This window comes from Podarcis bocagei, assembly GCF_964188305.1.
Source record: "Podarcis bocagei genome assembly, chromosome: 2".
NCBI lineage: Eukaryota > Metazoa > Chordata > Lepidosauria > Squamata > Lacertidae > Podarcis > Podarcis bocagei.
In genome coordinates this window covers 49,414,891-49,439,081 of record NC_138126.1, presented here as the reverse complement: position 1 = coordinate 49,439,081, position 24,191 = coordinate 49,414,891, and the positions used below count along the sequence as shown (strand labels likewise).

The 24,191-nt window shown below is 40.8% G+C and overlaps 1 protein-coding gene across 10 annotated transcripts in view; it reads right to left on the bottom strand.

Moving 5' to 3' along the window:
- The window catches only part of ERC2 (ELKS/RAB6-interacting/CAST family member 2), a 538,310-nt gene that overhangs the window by 260,904 nt on the left and 253,215 nt on the right, over positions 1-24,191 (bottom strand). For 4 of the 10 annotated variants that reach the window (XR_014005107.1, XR_014005108.1, XR_014005110.1 and 1 more), the window contains 2 exons: positions 19,033-19,226; positions 12,454-12,465 (listed from right to left, as the gene is read on the bottom strand). Coding sequence is in view for 3 of the 10 variants with exons in the window: in XM_081184042.1 (XP_081040168.1) it covers positions 12,454-12,465; positions 19,033-19,226 (206 nt within the window). In the remaining 7 variants the exon portion in view is untranslated. Of the gene's footprint in view, positions 1-12,453; positions 12,466-19,032; positions 19,227-19,932; positions 19,963-24,191 lie in introns of all 10 variants that reach the window. The other 6 variants (XR_014005105.1, XR_014005109.1, XM_081184043.1 and 3 more) reach the window with 3 other exon arrangements.

Sequence of the window (24,191 nt, the reverse complement as noted above, 5' to 3'; positions counted from 1 at the left end):
TGACAGATTAGAGAACTGGGCAAAAACAAACAAAATGAATTTTAACAGGGAGAAATGTAAAGTATTGCACTTGGGCAAAAAAAATGAGAGGCACAAATACAAGATGGGTGACACCTGGCTTGAGAGCAGTACATGTGAAAAGGATCTAGGAGTCTTGGTTGACCACAAACTTGACATGAGCCAACAGTGTGACGCGGCAGCTAAAAAAGCCAATGCAATTCTGGGCTGCATCAATAGGAGTATAGCATCTAGATCAAGGGAAGTAATAGTGCCACTGTATTCTGCTCTGGTCAGACCACACCTGGAGTACTGTGTCCAGTTCTGGGCACCACAATTCAAGAAGGACACTGACAAACTGGAACGTGTCCAGAGGAGGGCAACCAAAATGGTCAAAGGCCTGGAAACGATGCCTTATGAGGAACGGCTAAGGGAGCTGGGCATGTTTAGCCTGGAGAAGAGGAGGTTAAGGGGTGATATGATAGCCATGTTCAAATATATAAAAGGATGTCACATAGAGGAGGGAGAAAGGTTGTTTTCTGCTGCTCCAGAGAAGCGGACACGGAGCAATGGATCCAAACTACAAGAAAGAAGATTCCACCTAAACATTAGGAAGAACTTCCTGACAGTAAGAGCTGTTCGACAGTGGAATTTGCTGCCAAGGAGTGTGGTGGAGTCTCCTACTTTGGAGGTCTTTAAGCAGAGGCTTGACAACCATATGTCAGGAGTGCTCTGATGGTGTTTCCTGCTTGGCAGGGGGTTGGACTCGATGGCCCTTGTGGTCTCTTCCAACTCTATGATTCTATGATTCTATGATTCTATGATTCTATGATGGAAGCATTTGCTAACACAGAAAATAAATGGATAACCATGCTCCCCAAGCTTAACTTAATTTCATAACTGTTCTTTTGTTAACATGCAGGCATTGTGCATATCTTGCTTAATATGTATGCTGAACATGTTGCTAGCCCATTCAGCTTGATTAGCTATAATTTAGAATATTCCCTGATGTGTTTTCTTAATCAGAAGGGCAGCATGCTGTTTTAATAGAAATGGAAACTAGCATGATGCAAATGCTGTTCAGTAGGAAGGCCACCAGAAAGTACAATAGGCCTACATTTTTTAGGATACCCTGGACAGCAATTTGTTAAGCTATCAGAGAACTTGATATGGGTGAAGTAATGCTGTAAGAATGCTATGTTTTCACCAGGGGAGATTCAGAGTAGAAGGTGAGAACTTCACAGCTTCATACTTTTTAAAGAAAGCAGTATTTACTAAAATGGGAAGAGAACTAAGAAGCATAATAAGGCATCATTCTGGAGAACAGGACTATGAACCAAAAGCAACAACTGTGCAGTGCAATTTCCCCATTCATTTCCTTTTCTGAAACCCTCAGCCCCAAAGTGACTCTGAGCAAACTGTTAAGATTTAATGTATCCTGCTAGAATATTACTGGCATACAGCACTGTTGAAAAATGTTGTACTTCTGAGCTTCAGTGTGCTATGACAACAAGAATCTGGCTCATCTTCAGTAATTTTTAAGACACTCATTGAATCACAGATTTATGAAAGATGCAAAGTAGGTCAAGATAAAGGAAGGATGGTATTCATTAGCCAAAGTATATAAATAAGAATAAGAACTATAAAAAGATTAAATAGACAGATAAGTATAAACATGGAAAAGATAAAGCCAAATAAACCAATAAATTGGGAAGTAGAGAAGCTGTGTAGGCTCTTCGCCATGTGTTATGTTGGTGTGGTTATTCTGTTAACACTAGGACAAATGGGTGGAATAACCTCATCTAAGCATCACTTACTGCTATAGTCTTAGGTCAGTGTCTACCATAAACCAGGGGGGGGGGAGGCCTGAGTTTGCCAACATACTGAAAGCTTTTGTAGAAATGTAAAAGCACAAAAAAACAGCCAGTACCTTGCTGTTGTTAAAAGAAAACAATTATTCAAAGCTGGCTAGAAACTGGAGTTTAAAAAATATATATAATCAAACACAGAGACACAGCCCTGACCAGAAGCTAGAATGAGGGTGGGGGTTTTCATTTTCATTACATGCTTAAATTATCATCATAAAAACACACTCGGATGTGCCCCAATCCACTCAAGCCTGCAGCCTAAATATTCACTTCTTTCAGAAATCCCTTTGTGATTCTAGCCCATGGGTAGGCAAACTAAGGCCCAGATCCAGCCCAATCGCCTTCTGAATCCGGCCCACAGTCCGGACAGCCCGGGAATCAGTGTGTTTTTACATGAGTAGAATGTGTGCTTTTATATAAAATGCATCTCTGGGTTATTTGTGGGGCATAGGAATTCGTTCATTATTATTTTTTTCAAAATATAGTCCAGCCCCCACAAGGTCTGAGGGACAGTGGACCGGCCCCCTGCTGAAAAAGTTTTCTGACCCCTGTTCTAGCCACTACATCTCCCTCCCCTCCCATTTTTTCTGCAACAGTCAGTATTCCACACTCATAAGCATGCTCAATCTACACTGGGCTGTTCTGGGGGTTTCAAGACCTTGTGCTCTACATTCATTGACCTTGGCACTAAGAGGCATGGGCAATGTCCCCTGAATTAAAATACAAATGTTTTCTAAAAAGTATCCACATCCAATTTGGAATGATCAGAAGGTACTGTGAGGTACAACACAGACCCCTATACGCTTGGATAATGTTAATTTTCTCTTCATTTCTAGCTGCTTCGTTGCTTTGCATCTGATGTTAACAGAAATCCAAGCCACTACGTTAAGTTCCCAACTTTAATTAGGTACCTTACTATGCTTGCCGAAAGCTAAGTGATATCAGCCAAAAATAAGTAGTATTTCATAGTCAAAGTAGCATTTATCCATCTTGAAAAGTTAAAAATTATTTGCTTTAAAAAAAACAACACCTCCCAAATGCAGATATGCAAGACTCCTACACAAGGAAGAAGCAGAATTTATAATAGCTCCCTAAAGAATACTTTGCTTCCAATACTTTTCATCACATTAAACATTATTATGGTGGGACCAAGAGCCAGTTACCAAAATCTAGAAGTATGCCAGAAATCTTTGCATCTCACTGCCAATTTCATAACAGAAATATGCAACATTGTGTTTGAGCTACATGATGGGTTTTACGTATTCTCTGGTCCACAGCAATTTACACAAAATAAATCAACAACAGAAAAGTCTATAAAAATATATTTTGCATGCAAATTAAGACTAAGTATTGGCTCCAACACTGTGCACAAGCAGGAGAGATTTCTACAGGTGGTGTGGTTCCTCTCTTTTCCCCTTCACAGCCTCAACATCTGTTCTAAAGGACCGAGAGACCCTATGGAACAAATTTTGTGGGTGCAAGAGGCCCTATGGGGAGAGGAGAGAAGGTGAAGTCCTGTTGTGCTAGTGGAAGTCCACCTGTGCAACACTGGATTAACCTAACAACTCTTAGCATTTTACAAAATGGAAACCAGAGTAAAGCAACCTCATTAAATATCTTTAATCACTTTAAGTCACTTTAATCACTTTAAGTAGATAAAAAAGCATACCATGGAAGGTGCATATTGCCTGGTTGGTTGGTTGGTTGGTTGGTTGGTATGTTTGTTTGTTTTACAATGTTTACAAATAGTGGTGTTGAGTTTCTTATTTTTTTTTTAAGGCAATATTCCCTGAATCTAAGATACATAATTATAGCTGGTGACAAGGGTTTGTATTTGGGTGGTTTTTTTTTTACTATGAGAGCTTCAGGTCTTCCTTGTAGTCCACAGACAAATCCATAACACCCTACAGTAACAAAACTGCAGGTTTTCACTCACAACATACATTTCATATAATATCATACAGAAGGATTGAAGAATTCAATTAGCTACTTCTCCTTGCTAATATTCTTAATGATATCCAAATTTGATATGGAACAGAGCGAAAAAGCAAACTACAATAAGCACTGATGCAATTACCATCGGCAACTCTCATCTCTGAAAAGCTGATCATGGTTGTGTGAAAGCATACAATGCCAGATTAGGAATGTAAGGTATGAGCAACTGCATGGGTGTACCAGGAGGCATCCAATGGAGATGATGTTGCACTAATGGGGGACTTTGATTACCCTCAGATAGATGGGGTAAGTGCATGATCTAGATATGACTAAGATGTAAAAATTCTAGATAACCTCAATGCCCTGGAACCAACCAAAGGGAAAGGGACACATGCCTTAATCTTAAATGGTGCCCAGAACCTAGTGCAAGATATAAGTGTTAATGCAAGTCGTCTAGAAAGGATGTAAAAAAGAATTAGAGGAGCACATCGCTGAAACAAAATTCTTTAAACATGTTACAGAAAGGGAAATTGCTAACCCACAGGAAAATGCACTGGACATTCAGAGATGAAAAATTAACTGGTTCAGGCCAATGGTTCATCTTGTCCAACAACCATGTTACTCTATCAGCCTCATGTTAACACCACCTTTCTCTCTCTTTTTTGAAATCAATGGGAGCTTCAGTGTACGCCCTGACCAAAAGGATGCTGTGGCCAGCCAGAGTCACTCTGTTATTGATCCCTGGGGCTTCCGATAACTGAACTGCCCAGCCGAACAACAAAATGGCATCTGATGTCTGGCTATCCCAGGTCCAGTCCTACACTAAAGTTCCCATTGAATTTTGGCCAAATGTTTATCATTCACAACAACTGCAGACTGGCAACATATCAACACTTGCCAGGCTACACAGGAGAGGAATTTTCAGGAACTGGAACTCAGATACTTAGATGGAAGCAGATATTATGAAAAACGAAAAACACAGTGCTGCTGCTGCTGCTGAATAATCCTTTGACTCTTGCCATGGGGGTTAATAAAATGTTTCTATAACTCCACCCACTCTGCCAGACTTGGAAACAGAAGGCAGCACCTTTGAGAAGCTGCTCACATCACAGCACCCCAGCAGGGTCACCACTGGTAACTGTCCTAGGCCCTCCATAAACAAAGTCCAACCTAGCCCAGACAGCCACCATTTTTGTTTTCAAGAATGCTCTGCAAGATGACACAACTTTGGGACATTGTTGGCAGGGGAATGGCTGCCAACAGAAATGGCTTCATTAGATCTCCTCTCAACTGTCATGTTACATGGGGCCAGTCATTCCATCAGACTGCACTGCCTCAACGGGAGAAAGAGAAAGAGAGCTCACTCCATCAGCTCTGCTGGAGGCCAAGCTCCATCAGACACCTCCTGCCTCTAAACTGTGCCAGCTGGTCAATTTAGGAACAACTGCATAGAAACTGATGTCTTGAGTTTGGATTTTCCTCTTCCCTCCTTGTCCCTTTTTCCTTGTGCGCTGTGTGTGAGTTTTAGATTGTAACCCTGCGGCTAGGGAGTGTATTCTTTTGATTTCATGTAAGCCTCTCTGGGAGTCTTTCTGGCAGGGCACAAATGATGTAAATGAATGAATGAAACAATTTTAAAATTGGAATGTTAAGTGAATGGCTATACAGTGGTACCTCGGGTTAAGAACTTAATTCATTCTGGAGGTCTGTTCTTAACCTGAAACTGTTCTTAACCTGAAGCACCACTTTTGCTAATGGGGCCTCCCACTGCTGCCGCCGTGAAACTGGAGCACGGTTTCTGTTCTCATCCTGAAGCAAAGTTCTTAACCCAAGGTACTATTTCTGGGTTAGCAGAGTCTGTAACCTGAAGCGTCTGTAACTTGAAGCATCTGTAACCTGAGGTACCACTGTAATATAAAGTAGTCTGGGTATGAGTTCTGGGAGAAGATACAAATGTTATAAAAGCCTGAAATTTATATGGAAGTTCAACCAGTGTTTGAACTGACCAGGTCACTGTCCTACTTGGCCACTGTAAAAATCTACTTGACTGTTGAAACAGCATGCAGAAAGGAGCCCTGTGATGCCCAGAGCTACAATTAAGAGGCTTATTCTTGCCTCTTACAAAGCTTTTATTTTTAATTTTGAGTTTAGAATTCTTATCTGCTTATCAGATCTAGTTTTATGGAATATATGACAGCAAAAGCTTGTTACTCATAGAGCAACAAGACTGAAACCTGTAATCAGCCATCTGCATCGTGTCCTTTATTCCATTTTATAGCACTATAAATTTTGTCTAAGCCTGAAACATGCAAAAAAAACCTCAAGATTGTCTGCTTTTAAGAGGAAGTGACTCAAAAGGACCCACCAGAAACAACACTTGCACATGCAATTCTTTTAGTTTAACTTCATGTTTTATTTCAAAATGCAAGCAACAATATTTCAACAGCTTTTTTGTTGCCCTATTAAGATAATGAGTCTTTGTCAAGCATTTTCTTCTTTTTATAAAAAGGTAAAATAATACAAGGTGATGGGAACAACACTCCTCTGATTTGGCTAGCTTCCTCCCCTATTTCATAAATCAAGTGGGTAGAAAATCTTCTTTATCCCTAAAGTCACTGTGGAGAAATCATAGGGGTATATCCAACAAAGTAATCCTATTGATGAAATGGGATTGTGCAACTTCCCCTCTCTCTTCTTTCCCTGTGTGCCCCACAGATCAGTTCTAAGAAATCATACTTGTTGATCTGAGTAGGTACAGAAGAAAGAAGCTGAAATCTACATTCTCTTAATTTTTCTATTTTGGATTATATCCCAATTTTAGTCCTGCTCAAAAAGTAACCTTTTAAAATTAGTGGTCATAAATGACTTGGGTCCCTTATTTATAATGAGTCTAATCTGGGGTACATACCTTCCAACATTTCTCTGATGAAAACAGGGACATCCCATTCCATAATGATAATTTTACAATTTATTCCGCTCACATCTTACTGGGTTGCCCCAGTCACTATGTGCAGCTTCCAACATATATAAAAACATAATTAAACAATAAACATTGGGGGGGGGGGAACCCTTCCCTATACAGGTTTGCCTTCAGGCGGCTCAGGGGTCAGATAACTACATTTGTTGTTGTTGTTTAGTCGTTTAGTCGTGTCCGACTCTTCGTGACCCCATGGACCAGAGCACGCCAGGCACTCCTGTCTTCCACTGCCTCCTGCAGTTTGCTCAAACTCATGCTGGTAGCCTCGAGAACACTATCCAACCATCTTGTCCTCTGTCGTCCCCTTCTCCTTGTGCCCTCCATCTTTCCCAACATCAGGGTATTTTCCAGGGGGTCTTCTCTTCTCATGAGGTGGCCAAAGTATTGGGGCCTCAGCTTCACGATCTGTCTTTCCAGTGAGCACTCAGGGCTGATTTTCTTAAGAATGGGTAGGTTTGATCTTCTTGCAGTCCATGGGACTCTCAAGAGTCTCCTCCAGCACCATAATGCAAAAGCATCAATTCTTCGGCAATCAGCCTTCTTTATGGTCCAGCTCTCACTTCCATACATCACTACTGGGAAAACCATAGCTTTAACTATATGGACCTTTCTCGGCAAGGTGATGTCTACCCTCCAACATTTCTCAAATGAAAATAGGAACGTCCTAAGAAAAAAATGAGACATTCCAGGATCGAAACAGAAACCAGGACGGCTTCTCTAAATCAGGGACATCCCTGGAAAATAGGGACACTTGGAGGGTCTGGGGGTAACATTTAGTTGAATGCAACAATTTGTCTTTAGAATTCATTTTCTAAGCTGCTGTTGCTTCCAGTCTGATGGTAATGGAGAGTGCAGAATCGAGAAAAGTAAAGAACACTGGTTCTGCACCTGATAGTCCATCTGGTTCTTTATTGTTACATATTCTTGGTCCAGTCTGAAACTGAGAATCTGGACTAAGAATATGTGCCTTATAGACAGATGGAACTGTCAGCACCTTCGGGAATTTATGGAATCAATTCCAAATGGGTTCACATACTATGAATCATTTTGGGTGGGATGGTAACTTGGAGACATGTAGGAGGAGTCCAGCTAGGGATTACAGCACAAGATCAAGTATTTGTCCTGCCTATTTTTACTAATAAGAATGCAGGAAGCTGCCTTACACCCCAGTATTGTCTACACTGACTGGCAGCGGCTTTCGGGGGGGAGGGTTAGACAGGAACCTTTCACAGCCTTTGTCAAGTTTGGAACTGAGACCTTTTGTACGGCAAGCAAGTTCTCTGCTGCTGAGCTATGGCCCTTTATTTACAAGATTTGTTCTAAACCCAGAGCTGTCTTATAAATATACTCTGATGTTTTGAAATGCACTCAATTGTTTTCAATCGTTAGCCTTTTCTTTTGCCTATAGAAAAGAGGTGAGTACCAAACCCTGAAACCAAAGTTTATTTACCTCTTCTTAACATGTAGTTATCTCCCACTTGGACTACTGCAATGCGCTCTACATGGGGCTACCTTTGAAGGTGACCCAGAAACTGCAATTAATCCAGAATGCGGCAGCTGGACTGGTGACTGGGAATGGCCGCCGGGACTACATAACACCGGAACTGAGAGATCTGCATTGGCTCCCAGTACGTTTCCGAGCACAATTCAAAGTGTTGCTGCTGACCTTTAAAGCCCCAAACGGCCTCAGTCCTGTATACCTGAAGGAGCGTCTCCATCCCCATCGTTCAGCCTGGACACCGAGGTCCAGCTCCAAGGGCCTTTTGGTGGTTCCCTCACTGCGAGGTTACCGGGAACCAGACAGAGGGCCTTCTCGGTAGTGGCGCCCACCCTGCCAAACACCCTCCCTTCAGATGTGAAGGAAATAAGCAGCTATCCTATCTTTAAAAGACATCTGAAGGCAGCCCTGTTTAGGGAAGTTTTTAATATTTAATGCTGTATTGTTTTTAACACTTGATTGGGAGCCGCCCAGAGTGGCTGGGGAAACTCAGCCAGATGGGTGGGGTATAAATAATAAGTTGTTGTTGTTGTTGTTGTTGTTGTTGTTGTTGTTGTTATAACATGTAGTTCGGTTAGGGTTGCCATATTTCAAAAAGTGAAAATCTGGGCACAAAAGTTCTTGAGGTTTCTTTTTTGAAAAATGAAATTTAGAACTATTTTAAAGGAAATTCACCAGAAGCTACACTTCCAACATGGCTTGCCGGATATCCAGATTTTCCCAGACATTTCAGCTATTTGCTCCCAAATGCTGTTTACAAGGGCCGAATCCCAGTTATGTCCGAGGAATTCTGGATGTTTGGCAGCCCTAAGTTCAGTATGGCAAAGGATGACGGTCACAAATAGCTTAATCTGAGTAAGAAACATGTGTGCATGTTATCTCTGTGATGACTATAGCATTGATATTCTTTGAGTGACAGTTACTGCGAATGTTTCATTTTGTACATGGAAACTTTTTGAATGGTGCTTCCAGCTGCTTCTGGAACCGTCAAACTATTAGAAAAAACGGGGGGAAATGTCCAATGTGACATTTAAAACTCTTTTAGACCTTGGCTTGCACATCTCATTGAGTTTTACTTCCCCACAGAAATGATTAGGCAGACCAGCAGCACAGGCTCACCATGAAACAGCTGGTACCAACTACTCTGCTGGTATTTACTATTCTGATGGAACAGGCTCCTACACTGTCCTAAGAGAGTATTGCACTGCTGCATCATACATAACTACTAGTTTTACCTTTCACTATAGTCTCTCAACTTTAAGCTTCTAACCTGAGATCTTGGCTTTATCTCTTGAAGGAGAGGGGTCTCAGCCGCTGGCAGTCTCACACAGAGTCCCTTTGACCACTTGTACTCTCAACCCTTGCCCCTCTTGACTGATAAAAACTAGCAGGGAGGGCACAGCTGGTTGAGCCAGGAAGGTGATTAATGCCTCCTTGTGAGAGGGAGTGGTCCCTGCTTCCTTGAAGGCGGCAGCAGTAAAACCATGCTTCAAGAAACCCTCCCTGGATTCAGAAACTTTAAGTATTGGCCAGTTGCCAGTCTTCCTTTCTTGGCCATTGGTTCTTGAGCAGGTGGTCATGGACTAGATCTAGGCACTCTAGATCCATTTCAATCAGGGTTTAAGCCCAGTTTTGGCACAGAAATGACTTTGGCATGACCTCTGTCGGGGAAATGTGTCCCTGTTAATTCTCTTCAACCTCTCAGTGGCTTTTGATACCATTGACCATGGTATTCTTCTAGAATGTCTATCCAAGTTAAGGGTGGGTGGCACCACTTTATAGTGGTTCTGGTCCTACCTGGATAGTCATTTCCAAAGGCTGATATTTGGGGAGTGCACTTTGGCCCCGTGGAGCCTCCAATGTGGTGCTAATCAGAATTCAAATTTATCCCCTATGCTGTTTAACATTTACATGAAACCGATGAGTGGGGTCATCCAGAGGTTTGGAGAACAGTGTCAGCAATATGCTGATGACACACAGCTTTGCTTCTCCTTGACATCTGCAGGTGTGGCAGTGGATGTGCAGTTCCCCCCTCTGAATCACAGGCAAAACCATTTCCTTTCACCTAATAGACACACAAGGTCTTTCCAGATGATCATCTGAAGCAACTTCAGTCTACAGAATACTACCACATAAATATATAACTTAGTTTTCTTTTGAGTTACAGTGAAAGACCTCAGGTTTTTATAATCAGAGAAATGCAGACTAGAAATTCTGCTACAGCTCTAAGTCAAATAAATGTGCCCCTAGGCCTGTCTGATACTTGGAATTCTGCCAGCAAATAAAAACATTAGATAACCAAAATTATCCACCTGGGAAGCATATGCAAAAAGATAGACTCCTTCTTTTATTTCACTCCAAAGATTACAAAACTCTGGATGATTTGTGAAAAGGCATGCTTTTGTCTAGGTTTTTCTGTCAATGGAAGACAGCTGCTCCAGGTAAAAACCAGCAGTCTGAGGTACAAAAGTCACTAGCTTAGAAAGGTTCACAAAGCTGCCCTGCTCCACAGAAGGATTAAATTAGCCCACACCATGAATTTCCAAACTACAGATTAACTCACATAATGAAGCTTATGTGCACATCTTATTAATGCTGTTATCTCTTTCAAAGTCTTTTGATGCCATGAAGTTTTGGTACAGAATTTGAAGAAAGCATTTTGGGGGCCATGCATAGTCATGCCCACCCTGGCAGGAAAGGTTAAGAATAAATTCAGAAGTTATTGGTTCTTCGGACCAACTAATGTGGGTAAGGTGAAATGCAATCAGAGAGAGTTGCAGCCCCTTCTTATATGAGCAAGACAGGCAGGCAACCAAAAATCTCTTTTCACAAAAGGAGACACTACAATCTTTGGTGACATGGTTCACACACTTTTTTTATTTGTCCAGTAGCACCTTATAGACCAACTAAGTTTGTTCTGGTATAAGCTTCCGTGTGCAGGCACACTTCTTCATATATTTTTATTCATTAGCTTGCTCTATCTAGTAGGATGGTGAAGGAAACTGCTCATTTCCCCCCATGAAACATTCATAAAGATAAGATGTGTTCTCATCCTTATTCATCACAGAAACATGAAATTGAGCACTATCTACATATATAAACCATATCAATCCACAGCTTGCCTTGCAATGTTATTCTAGTCTAGGGATTCACTATGTAGTCTAGGCAGAAAGAAGAACCATCATTAAGTTGACCAATAAGGTTGTTTACTACAGTAAGTGTTCTAAAGAGGCTACTCAAGAACGAGACATTTCTAGCACTTATAAATTTTATGTTCTCCATTGCAAATTAATATTCACAGTTGGCAGTGACTAAAACTCAAAGTACTTTAACCTCTTCAGTTTTCTGATATATTAATGAAGTATAGTCATATTTCCTTCTCCAGTATCTTTTGGAATCTACTTAAATCGTTCATTCACACAATCATTACAGCTACCTAACCAATCAATGTTTACTTATCCCTGTTAGAAATACCTTTCCATTTTTTTGCAGATGAATCAAACAAATGGCTGACTGCCATCTTACGATCAACAAAAAATCCAATACATTCTCATTTCTTATTTGCAGCTAATGGGTCCTTAGCAAACAGTATTTATTCTTATAATGCTTGATTCATTTTTTAATTCAATTCTATTTTTGTTATGCTAATCATTGGGATATCCAGTCAATTCTGCATAATGTTCTCACTTTTTAGTATGTATTAACAAAAATCCCAGCATGTTATCATTATGGTTCCAAATCCTACTATTACAACCCATAAATTATAGTATGTGTGGGTAAACATATTGTTAAAAAATTGCTTACAGGAAAAAGGCAAAAGTTAGTTACATTTGGGTTGTCACTAATGATTAAGTATTTCAAAACACTGAGATTTACTGAAACATTACCCAAGGAACTGCTGTTGTACCTTTAGTTGCGTTGGCAATTTACTGTTACCAGTTTATGAGTCTTTACATTTTAACACAAAATCCTTCAGAAAAACTATTCCCTCATCTGGAAACAGAGTGAATGGGGAGTTTTTAGAAAATGTCTGCCATCAAAAGAATCAACAACTTGGGGAAGCAGGGGTGCATATACTTAAACGCAAGTAGCCAGAGGATACTGTGTCTATCAATTTAAACATGAAGTGGATCTGATAAGTGAGTGATGTGAGACAATAATATACCAAAGGTACTGACCTGGAAGTCAAGCTGGTTGAAGCAGGGGTGAAAGCAGCAGTTTGGAGAGTAAACACAAAAAGGAAGGAAATAGCAAGAGAATAAACGAAGGAAAAACATTAGTTTTTCAACATAAAAGTGAGCAGATGTTATATCAGCAATCTCTTGTCAAAAACAGAAATCAACAAATAAACGTTAGTGTACAGTGTTTCTAAGATGGGTGATGACCAAAGCAACAGCTTAGGAGGAAGTAAACATGTTGCTTATGTATGATGGAAAAGCTACCTTAGAATATGTATACATTCTCACGTGTATACACATACAAGTGAAACACTATAAAGCTGATGGCAGTTGCTAAGGCATATGTTTGACAGGAGGCATTCATGCTTGGGGAAAATAATGTTGCTTGGACCAACAAGGATTTGAGGATGACTCATATGCAGCAAGTCATCTTCACCCATGAAAAATAAAGGAAGCTCAATGGCTTGGCTAGATGTTCAAAGAATTTTGTCAGAGATTCTCAAGTACTGATCACTTACACTGATCAAAGACACCACTTTTTCCCATGGAAACATAGACCTTTCTAAAGCTGAGAGCAATCTTTTTCAGTCCCAAGAATAAGACCAATACTTCATCACTGAGAATAACCAGATGCATGATAAATATTTTTTTTACAAAAATATTTAACATGTCCTTTCAATTAGCCAAAACACACATACAAACCCTTATCTAATGCCAAACCAAAAAGAGTCCCCCAGAGCCATCACAGGTGCACATTCCTGCATCATTTTGCAAAAGGTGATTTATTTATTTTTTAAACATCAGAAATAGCTGCATAGTGATTTGGTATGCTGTTTTTTTTATTTCAGCGGGTTTTTTTCTCTTGGATTTTCTGCTGACATTTCAGTTGACGTCCCTCCCACTACCATACTATTGCATTGTTGTTTCAGTATGGTGATATAAAGGAACTGTAAGCTTAAGTATTTTGTCAAAATATGACAGAACATTCATCAGGCATTCGCCTTCACAGAGGCACAAGCCTCTCTTAAGTTGGAACAGCCTTACTCAAGGCAACTTGTGAAACATGAACTACAGCACTTGTTTTTCATTTCCTGTTGGTTGATTATTTATTTGGGGCTCTCAGTTTGATGTTATTTAGCACATGTCCAAGTGAAGGTTTACTGTGGAATTTCCCTGCCTTTGTATACTTTAAGAGAAGAAATTAACTAAAAAGCAGTAAAAGATGGCAGTATCATATGAGAGACTAAGGTTGAACGGATTCATGTCTGTGTTCAGTACATGTCTACAAAAGTGGACTATAAAGTCTATTCCATCAACTGCCCATCCAGATTTTTAAAAGAAAAAATATTTTAAAACCTGCTTGCTTTTAGCAAAAGAGAGAGAGAGAGAGAGAGAATAATGTATTTAAGAGAACTTAAGAAATGATCATTCTTCCTTAAAAAAACAAAACTCCTATTTCTAGCTTCCCCAAGCAGCTGAAATATGCAGCACTTGTTGTGCTCACTGGACATTGTGACCAAAAACCTGTTGGAAGCAGCAGTATACTGAGATCTTCATAGGTAACTCTACAAATAGAAAAGTGGTTCTTCCCCCCATCCCCAACAACCCATTTAGCAGGGACATTGTATGGGGGGAAATATGGCTCCCCTAAAAAAAGATTAATTGGAGCAGCCATCTTGTTCTTGATATAGCTATCCAGGAAGAGGCAGCATGTCATAATGTACTGTGACTTCAAGGGTTTTTCTGGGGCATTGTGGGAAATTTGAAATGAAGGACAGTTCACAGCAGCCTGTTGCATATCACAGCATTACTGCTGCTTTCCTTCCCTGCTGCTGCTAAGCCTCCTAATGCTGGGCTACAGTAAATTTTAATGAAAGATAATGGCAGAAACCAAACATAGGGTACACACAGAGGCAGAGAGAGGCTTAATTCCATTCTTTAATCAAGTAGCTTTCATGGGCCCCACACCCTTTCAGAATAGTTCCGCAAGATGAGGAAGGTGGTGAACTAAGTTTCACAGGGCCCCTCTTCTGAGGTGGATTTAGGGCAGTGACAGAGATGTGGGGGCACTGCCCAGCTTCAGGAAGGAGGCATTAGGACTCTGACAGGGTCCTAGAGTCCTATTCCCTCCTTCCCCAAGCAGGGCACGTGCTTACCAGGTTTTGGGAAGGAGAAGGGAGGGCTCTAGGACCCCAACAGAGCCCCGTGGCTCCTTCCCAAAGCCCAGCACTTTGTTTACCCTAAGCCTGCACTGGAAGGTGTCAAATGTTAGCCTCCCACAGGACAGCATATCCTCAAAGTTTGCCCCTGCCCTGTCTATCTTTCCTTCCCACCATTAGCAAATGAGGTACAGCTAATTGCATCTACAAGCTGCAGTTCAACTTCGGCACCAACCTTTACTGGGGTCAGTAATAAGCTGCACCTTCCTTCTACAACTAAAGGAAAATTCAGTCATAGATCTTACAAGGATTTGCAGCTGTACGCAAAAGAACAGAGGTCATTCACAGTGATTAGCAATTGTGCCCTTATTTCAAATGCTCTAGTTGAGGCATTAAAGAGAAACTGATGTTTTCAAAAAAAAACAAAACAAAAAAAACCCTGGTCCGCTCATGGTGTTTTTTTCACCTTTTTCATGTTAAGGCAGAACCAATATGCTATTCATCTCCAAACTTATGCGTGTGGGCTTTCTGTCTTCATTACATTTTAAGGCCAATAGTAATTCCATCCATCAGTAACTCAAAAACTCAAACCTCTTAGCTGTTTTAAGTCTGTATGATTGTTGTGGAGTACTTCAACTTGGTTTTCAAAGACTTCCATGCATCCCAGATTTAAAGTTAAAAACTATTAAGCATGCCACCATTTTAAAACGAAACACATTCATGTATGTGTGAAGAGAATCACATGGGACAATAGGGACCCACACGCCCTGAACTGAATTGCCCAAGGATAGCTCTCTCATCTTGCTCAAAAGAATTCATGAAGAAGCAGCTTTAGAAAGAGTCTAAAGCAATGTTCGGTTGCCAGGAGCCCAGAGATTAAAATAACTGAAGAAAACACTGAAATGGGTGGCTAGAGGAGTGGGGAAGAACCATCTCTTGTACATTGCCTGGTCTAAAGGCAGATTGGATGGGGGGGGGAGAGGAAATTCAACCTGGCAAAGGTTGGGGTGCCTCAGCTGAGGACGTTTGCATTTTGGCTATCCACTAATTGGTACAAAAGCCAGTATCCAGGCAACTATGCCAAATGAGCCAAGTTGCCTCATCACATAATTTGCTACAAATGGGGAAAAAGCTTGTATTGAGTCCCTATCCACTCCACTGGAAATATTTTCACATCATTCAGCATGCAAGGCTCCCAGTTCCTGGGTGACATTAAAAGCAGGCTGAAGGAATGTAGTCCTGTTGAAATTGTTTGAGAAATTGAAGTTAATACGTATCCTCCGCAGTGCAGGGAACTACGTAGCCAGATATCAGTGCAGAGTCTGGACTGAGCATCGTAACCATTTACTGTCATTGACCAGACATATAAAGTCACTCAGAGATACACCTCACCACCTCATATTGGAAATATGCCACCCATTTTTATCCTGCTCTGAATACATCTGAGACTCGTTCCTCTGAATGAAACTGAAGCACAAGCATGTAAAATATCCACCCATTAGAATTCCTGCCTTTGCTCTCCAGTCTGTGACAGTAATTTTAAAATGGCTCTGTATTCTAAATGGTTCAAAAAGTTCACATAAATCACACACACACACACACTTTAGTTCAGGAAATCACATTCGTATGCATGAAGAAAAGCATAAGGTCTTTTCATATATTGTGTCTGTCTGCAATTGATTATATTTTGCAAGTGAATTGCTTTAAAAGCTAGATGTTCTATTTTGCTAAAAATTCTCCCAGGCTAGAGGATACAAAAAGAAAAACCTGTGCCTTCTTCCACAAAGTGTTGAGTATTTGCCACACGCACTGATTTAATTAAGAGCTATTCCACTAGGTTAATGAAAGGATGTTACAAAATAGCATTTCAGCTACACAAAATAGGAGGCAGGAAAAGTCACCTTGCGTATTGGAGAGAGAGGGGAGTCATGCTATGGCACCTTTATCCTATTAGCAGCATTTCCACTTTCTAGCAACAATTTTCTAGATATTTCTAGCAGGAGTCACACAAGAAAAGGAGATAAGTGGCAATAAGCACTAGCAGGAGTCACACAGTAGAAGGATGTGGTTTGCAAATACTTGTTATTTTAAAAAATCCTGCTACAGGACATAACTTTGTGTTCACGAGGAGCTAGAAGTCCTCAAAGGTGCCCAGGCACAAGATTAACCATTTGCTTTGCAGGTATCATATTGTAAAGTTGTAGGTTGGAGTCCTAAAACCGTGGAACATATTCTGCTAGTCAGCACTGCTGAAGGAATGCAAAACAGGAATTTCATAACCTATGATTGACAGGTGGTTATCTCTACACACCAGCTAGGTGAAGTCACATATTGTAACCTAGAGAATCAGGTTCATAAGACTATAGGTGCACCTGCAGTCTCATAACTCATCCCTCTGACCCTTATGGGAGGGTCTTTAGGACCTTGGGCATGTGACTCATGTAGGCAGACAGCAGATGGAACAGAGGAATGAAGCAGACTGTGAAGGGTTTTATTCTAGTTGTGCTTAAGTGCTCAGTTTAAGTGTCTAAGTCAGTGGTTCCAAAAGTGGGTGGTACCGCCTCCTGGGGGCAGAGGGATTGCCCAGGGGGGCACTGAGAAGCAAGTAAGTGGCAGGGAGGCACTGAAGATGTAAATGATTATCAGATTTTGAAAAGCTGGTCTCAATGGATCATCAGTTTTGTTGAATTAATTAAACTAAACAATTTTAACTGGATGTTGAATAAATGTGCAATTAATTGTTACTGTTTTGACGTTTATTGTGTTATCTTCTTATTTAGTGGGTTGTGCAAACCACTATTCAGGCATGGGGGGGTGAATTTATGGAACCAAGGAGGCAGTGGCCCAAAAGAGATTGCGAACCGCTAGTCCAAGTAGGTTCTGTGTGCGTTTGTTGCTGCATTTTATGTCTAATATTTGCTGTACAACTAATAAAACTTGAAATCTTCACCCACAAGTGTGCTTATTGCCACTTATCTCCTTTTCCTGTGTGCTCACCCCAAATCTACTCCAGAGGGCTGGCGGGAAACCCAGTGCAGATTTTTTTGGGGGGGTACATGGTAGGCGTAGAGGGAGGGGGACGTTCTGTTGCTCAAGTGGAAGTCCTTGCATTAATGGGACAACTTGGCTGGATACAACCCCAGGACTATTAATTATGTACACTATTTAGACAATTTGAAGAATTTTGTTTGTTTCTTTGTAGTACTGCTACCGGGCATGTCATTTGGAGGGATGCCAAGAGCCCCCCAAAAAAATTTCAAGGAGGGGATTGGGCCCCCTCAAAATCCCCCAGTGGCTGTGCACACACATGTTGTGGGGCATGCTTGTGTCATGTGCACAAGCCATGGGGTGTGAGCGTGACATGTCAGCACGCCCCGTGGTGTGCATGTACAGTGTGAGAACACCACAGCGTGTGCTGATGTCGCATGGCCCTGGAGCCCTCAATAGTGGAGACAAGGCAGCAGGCTTGACTGCTGCACTGGCCAACTCAGAGATTCAGAAGAGGGTGGTCTATAACATCTAAATAATCAATAATGCCGAGTTGCCTTCATCATCATACATGACTGAATCTTTTCCAGTTTTTCCAAATCAGTCTTCATTTGTAGAGTCTCATACCCAAAGTAGACATGCTGATTTTGTCTTGTTTCATCAAGACTTGAATGCAAGCTTAAAAAAAACAACCAAAAAATAGCCCAGAAATAGCATAGCTCACAGATAGCATCATATTGTTGTCTCACTTGTAACTAAATCTCTTTCAATGAAGCATCATAACGGCGCCTCATTTGTATCTAAATCTCTTCAGCAAAGCACAAATTATTCAGTTAGCCAGTCTGTTACTTGCTCATTTTGTTCTCTGTGCAAAACTTTACATTTTTGTTGTAAAAATATTCCTAAAAATGCAGTGCTTTTTTTCTTAAAAAAAAATGTTTAGGGGTACTCTCATTTTCCTACTCACTGAAATACTGCCCCCTCAATGAGGCGAAACTTAGATTCACAAAATGTTTAGGGGTATGCATACCCCTGCATACCCCCCAAAAAAGCACAGTATAAATGTATTAAGGATCAATTTCTATTTTACTTCCAATATTCTATCACCTAAGTACCAATTTCCACTTCACCCGGTGTATTTTTTGTGTGTGCAGAGTACTTCATACTATGTATTGTGCAACATTCTTCCTTTCCCTTCCTCCACAACATAGGAGTTCCTTCCCTGCTTTCTTTTAAAGAAATATTGTCTTTCCAGAAGACACGAAGGGCTGCTCCTGACCTTGAAAAATATCAGAACAGATATACAAAGAATCCATTCACTGTTTGATTGCTTTTTTGTTATTCTTCTGTTAGAAAAATGTTGCCATTGTTTCTCATCAAAGGTGAGTGTAAAAGGCATTTGTTGAGAAAACACAAATGATGAGGAATTTACCTTTCTAATTCAGCAATTTTCTTATCTTTGTCATTTTTTTCATTCTCTACTTCCTTGAGGATTTCTAGAAGTCTGTCAACCTCAGCTTGAGCTTTGCCACATTCGTCTCTATAGTAGGCTGCCTCTTTGTCAAGCTGTTTCATCCTGTCAGCAAATTCAGGGTTCATTCGGGCCTCCTCCTCAGCTTCATGAGCCTGTTAAATTTACCAAGAAAACAGAAAGAAATCACTACCATTTCAGGTAGCTTCACTTTATTCTGGAGTCCCAGACTTCATACGACGAAAGGATTTATGGGTATCCTGTTAGTTGGCAATGTTTTCTCAATGATTCCCATAACAAGGACATGTTTTTGGAGGGAATTCATAGCACCCTGGCTTAGGAAATAAAATGCTAACTTAAGAGAGAGAGAAACACTGCTAGGTTCTGACTCTTGTTTCGAAAAACTGTCCTGAACAACTTAATATAAACTAACATATAATATGGTTTAATTTAATAACTGCATTAAACAGTTTATGAACGATTTAATGCATACTGTTTTAGGTAAGATGAGAATGCATTTAACAGACAGTTTTACCCAAAATCCTTTCCCCTCTTTTTTTCATTTCATACTGCCAATATTTAACCTGAAACATAAGAAGAAACAAGCCCCTTGGTGGAACAGCACAAATAAATATACCTGGCAAACACATGCATGGGTGGGTGGTCAGTTCACAAACAAGAAGGAATGCAATGAACACAACAGAAAACAAGAGTGCAAAGCCCACTCCTGCTCCCATTAAAGCTAATGGCAAAACCCAATTAACGTCAGTGAGAGCATGAATGGGCCAAAGTGTTTAAAACATTAGACTGAAATAATCACACACAGATGTAAACAAGAATGCACTGCAATGCTTAGCCTACCCCTTGTTTCCCATTATTCCTAATTGGCATCTTCAAAGAGCAGGCAGGGAGAAAACAAGTAGTTTAACCGCAGTGCACATTAAACACACATAATTCAGAGAACACTTTTTAAATGCACACACATACATTTTAAAGGATTAAGGACATTTAGAACTGCATGTCCTTCCGCTATCTAACAATATATAACAGATGCTGGGTTTGGGTTCAATCCACACTTAGTCATGCCTAAAGTAGACTCAATGAAATCAATAGTTAGCACTTAAATCCTGTTGGTTTCAATAGGTCTCTTCTAAGCATGACTAAGGCTGCAATCCTAATCCCACTTACCTGGGGCTGGGAGTAAGCCCCATTGAATTCAACAGAGCTCACGTCTAAATAGACATGGTCAGGATTGTGCTGTTAGTCTGGAGCCAAGCCTTCATTTTAATTTCCATATTTATATTTACTTCAGGGAATAGATAAGCAAGCAATGAAACAAGTGTTGGTTAAAAGGCAGCATGCAAGTTTAGATAGAAGGTAATACTAACATAAACTCCTCGAAGTTTGACATTCTTTGCAATGATTTAATCCTCTTTGGTTTTCAACACGTTTAAGTAAAACATTTTTATTATGAAGAAATGTGCAAAAAAATAGGCTACTGAAAAACTAACGGCTGTTCCCCACCCCCCTGCATGTAACATATCATTTAAGCATGAGGATAATCAAGAAAATAGTTTCGTTTCAGTGGATTTCTTATTCTCAAAGAGATGTCTGAGGCCACTTCAAATGTGATGAATTTTCTACATAGACATAATGCATGCAAATCAAGTGTGTTTTAGTTATCCACAGCAAAAAGAAAAAAAGAAAAACAAAACTAGTGTGTGATTTCTCATGTCTGATAATGTGCAAGTGGTTTGCAGACTGCCTTTTCTACACAGAAATGTTAATAATGTAGGAAAGTCACCATGTTTGAAGCAGCCATGGGTTTAAACATATGAGGGGAGCATTTTCTACATAAGTAATACATACATTATGCACAAAGGGTACAGTCTACACATAGCCTCCACTCATTTCAGTGGGAGCTTGAACAAGGTTCCATTTGGTACCTAGAGAATTATGTCCATAATGTTCGATTCAGCTCCCTTTGAAATAAACAGGAGCTGTTGTACTTTGCAATGTATGTGAATTGACCCCTTAATCTTTACAAGGCTGGGCTCTATATGGAATTCCAAGCACTTCTGAGTGTTCATCACAGTCTGCCTGATTTGTCACTCCAAAGAGTAATCCACCATTAAGACGTGGCTTCAAGGGGCATGAGGACAATGATGTGAAAAGGGTCTTGGAACTCCCAATGGGTTGCAATTCTGTGCACACCCCTTGAATCTGGTACAGAGTCTTGTGTATGCATGAAGGCTTTTGCTATTGGTTATGAGATAAAAAGAGACTTTCCACCCTTCCCATAGCCAATAGGAGAAATGTCTCACAACAGAAGATTAATAGACCAGCTATGCCAGTTCACAACCAAAACAGAATATATCTACACCACAAACGTAAAGCACCAACATAATAATATAACCATCATTGGGAGACTCCTCCATAGGTCTACTCAATAGATTCAGGGTGGCCAATGTTGTGCCCTCCAGGTGTTGTTGGATTACAACTCTCTTCATCCTTGACCATTGGTCATGCAGGCCAGGGCCAAAGAGAATTGTAATCGAACATCTGAAAGTTGCCATCTATCCCTACAACAGGTCATGGTAGGCTCCATGGTAGTTTAAGGCATTCAAGGCATATTCACACACAACGTTATAGTTGAGTTTAAACGGCCATGTCAGGGGCTGTTGAAAGGCGACTCAGCATCTACAATTCTTTCTGGCCCCATCCCAGCTGAATGTAAATGCAGCAAGGCTGAAAATTGCCTGGCATGGAGGCAAGAGAGTGATGGGAGCACCAGCTCCACCATTGCTGGTATATAAACAGCCAAAGAACAGCAGCAATAGCCTTATTATGGCCAGCATACTGAGGCACACAGTTGGGAGCTTTTGCCACAGTGTGGGATGAAAACAAAACAGCTAGCAGAGAAAGCCTCAGCAAGGTGGGAGAGAAGTAATTGGAAAACTGTGAGTTATATGCAACTTCACAGCTCTGAGGAAAAGGAAGAAAGTAGGAAATGTTTTTTAAGATGTTATTATACTGGAAGGCAAAACCATACAATTTGAAAGGTGGTGATGAGAAGAATCCAGGAATTCCTGAAGAAAGGACTCACTGGGTCTTCCTCTAAAACTCATTGAGTTAGATCTGGGGCTCTGAAAGACCTGAAGCCACTGTAATTCACTGCCAGCTCTTAAGGGAAAGAATCTGCAACATGTCACATACTTAACCTACCATGGTTTTCCTTAAAACAGCCTGGAAACTTTGATTTGGTAAACAGGCTAAAGCTGTTTTCAGGAAGCTGAAGCACTCTTATTGCACACTTGGAACTGAGATTGTGAGGATTAAGGCTAAATAACTATCCTATTTGTTGAGAAGAATATGTTTCCAGCAGAAAACATATATAAATATGTGAGTAGAGTAAGTACTATATGCTGCATTTAAAATGGTAAGTGTAGAAGTTCATATCATAAATTGAAGTAACTTAGCATAATAAAATTCCGCTTTCCAATTTTTTAGCCAAGATATAGCCAACTCCTCGTGCCAAAGGAATTGGCAATTATTTTCAACTATGTCAACTCAAGTGTTGTAGGGTGACACTGAATGAAGTCTGCGGTGTAAATAGGGCAACATGGGGGCTTTCAATGGATCTAAATGATCTCTAGGAGATCGCACGCACGCACAAGCACACATACAAGAAAAAACTTACACTGGTTTGTTCACATTCTCCTTTTGACAGCTAATTCACAACCATTGTTTGAAAAAAAACAAGACTTTCCTTGTTGCTTTTTATGATCACATCAGTCAAGGGTCATGTAGGCAGTGTACTTAAAATTACCTGGTTGTCATGGCTGGACCATGGTGCATTTTGGATTTATTGTGGCAATTACTGTGCATTGGGAAACCAATGAAATCTGTTCTCAGAGACTTATGGAACCCGGCGGATTCCTGAATGCTCTGGAGAATTTTCCAGTGGAGAGAGCTAGCAATACTGCTGTGGCCTTGGTAATACTCTGGAATGGGGAGATGAAGCAGGCCATCAACATGATTGCTCCCAAGTGCCCTCTTTGGTGCTCTGGAGCTCACTTTGCTCACTGGTACACCAGGAGCTTATGAGTGATGAAACAGACTGGAAGACGACTAGAAGGCAAGTGGCAGAAATCTTGTGCTGAAGCTGACTGAACACTGGTTAGAGCACTGTAACTGTGCCTAATAAGTTGTGAGAGGTGACAACAAAGGCCTACTTTGGTGCCTCCACTACATCCTCTACTAGCTAAGGGTGCCTTTTACCAGCTTGGGTTGGTAAGTCAGCTATAGCCATTCCTAGCTCAAGATAGCTTGACATCGGTGGTCCAGGCACTGGTAACCTCAAGACTGGATTAGTGTAATGCACCCTATGTGAGGCTTCCCGTGGACTTAACCACCGGTGCATCTTGCAGAAGCTAAATTGTTGACGGGGGTATCCTGTCAACTCCATTTAACACCTCTGCTGAGGGAGCTGCACTGGCTGCAAATATGCTACTGGGAACAACTGAACATTGTACTTTTAAAGCCCTAAACAACTTGGGCCCAGGTTATTCAAGGGACTGCCTCGACCCAACTGTGCCCCTCAGATGGGTCATCACTGACAGCACACACTGTATAAGAAATTGGACTTCTAGTTGCAGCTCCAGCCCTCTGAAATAAGTCACCCACATTTTTGTTTAAGAAGACTTTTTCAGAGGCGTGACCCTGTCATTTATAGACTATTAATTTTGCCCTTGTAGAGGTTGTTTTCCTGTCTTTACAGTTAGTTGGAGTGGTTTCAATTGTTTTCAGACCTTTTATTGTATCTCATTGTTATATGATATTACATTGGTTCAATGGCTTTAGGCTGTAAAGCAGTTTATAAATTTGAAAAATAAAATTCAGCAAGGGACAGGAGAATTCACTTCAAATGTGTATTGGAAGCCCATTCACACACAGGTCATAGTGAGGAAACTCCCCCCCCCCCCGAGCCTCAATTATTTGTTTCTTATGGTTAGGAATGTCTTGTTTAACTGCTTGGAAGCCAGAAGAAAAGACAGGAAGACGAGAACTTTAAGCTCTCCATCTTCTCTTCAGTTACTCTTCTTCAATCAGCAAGCCAT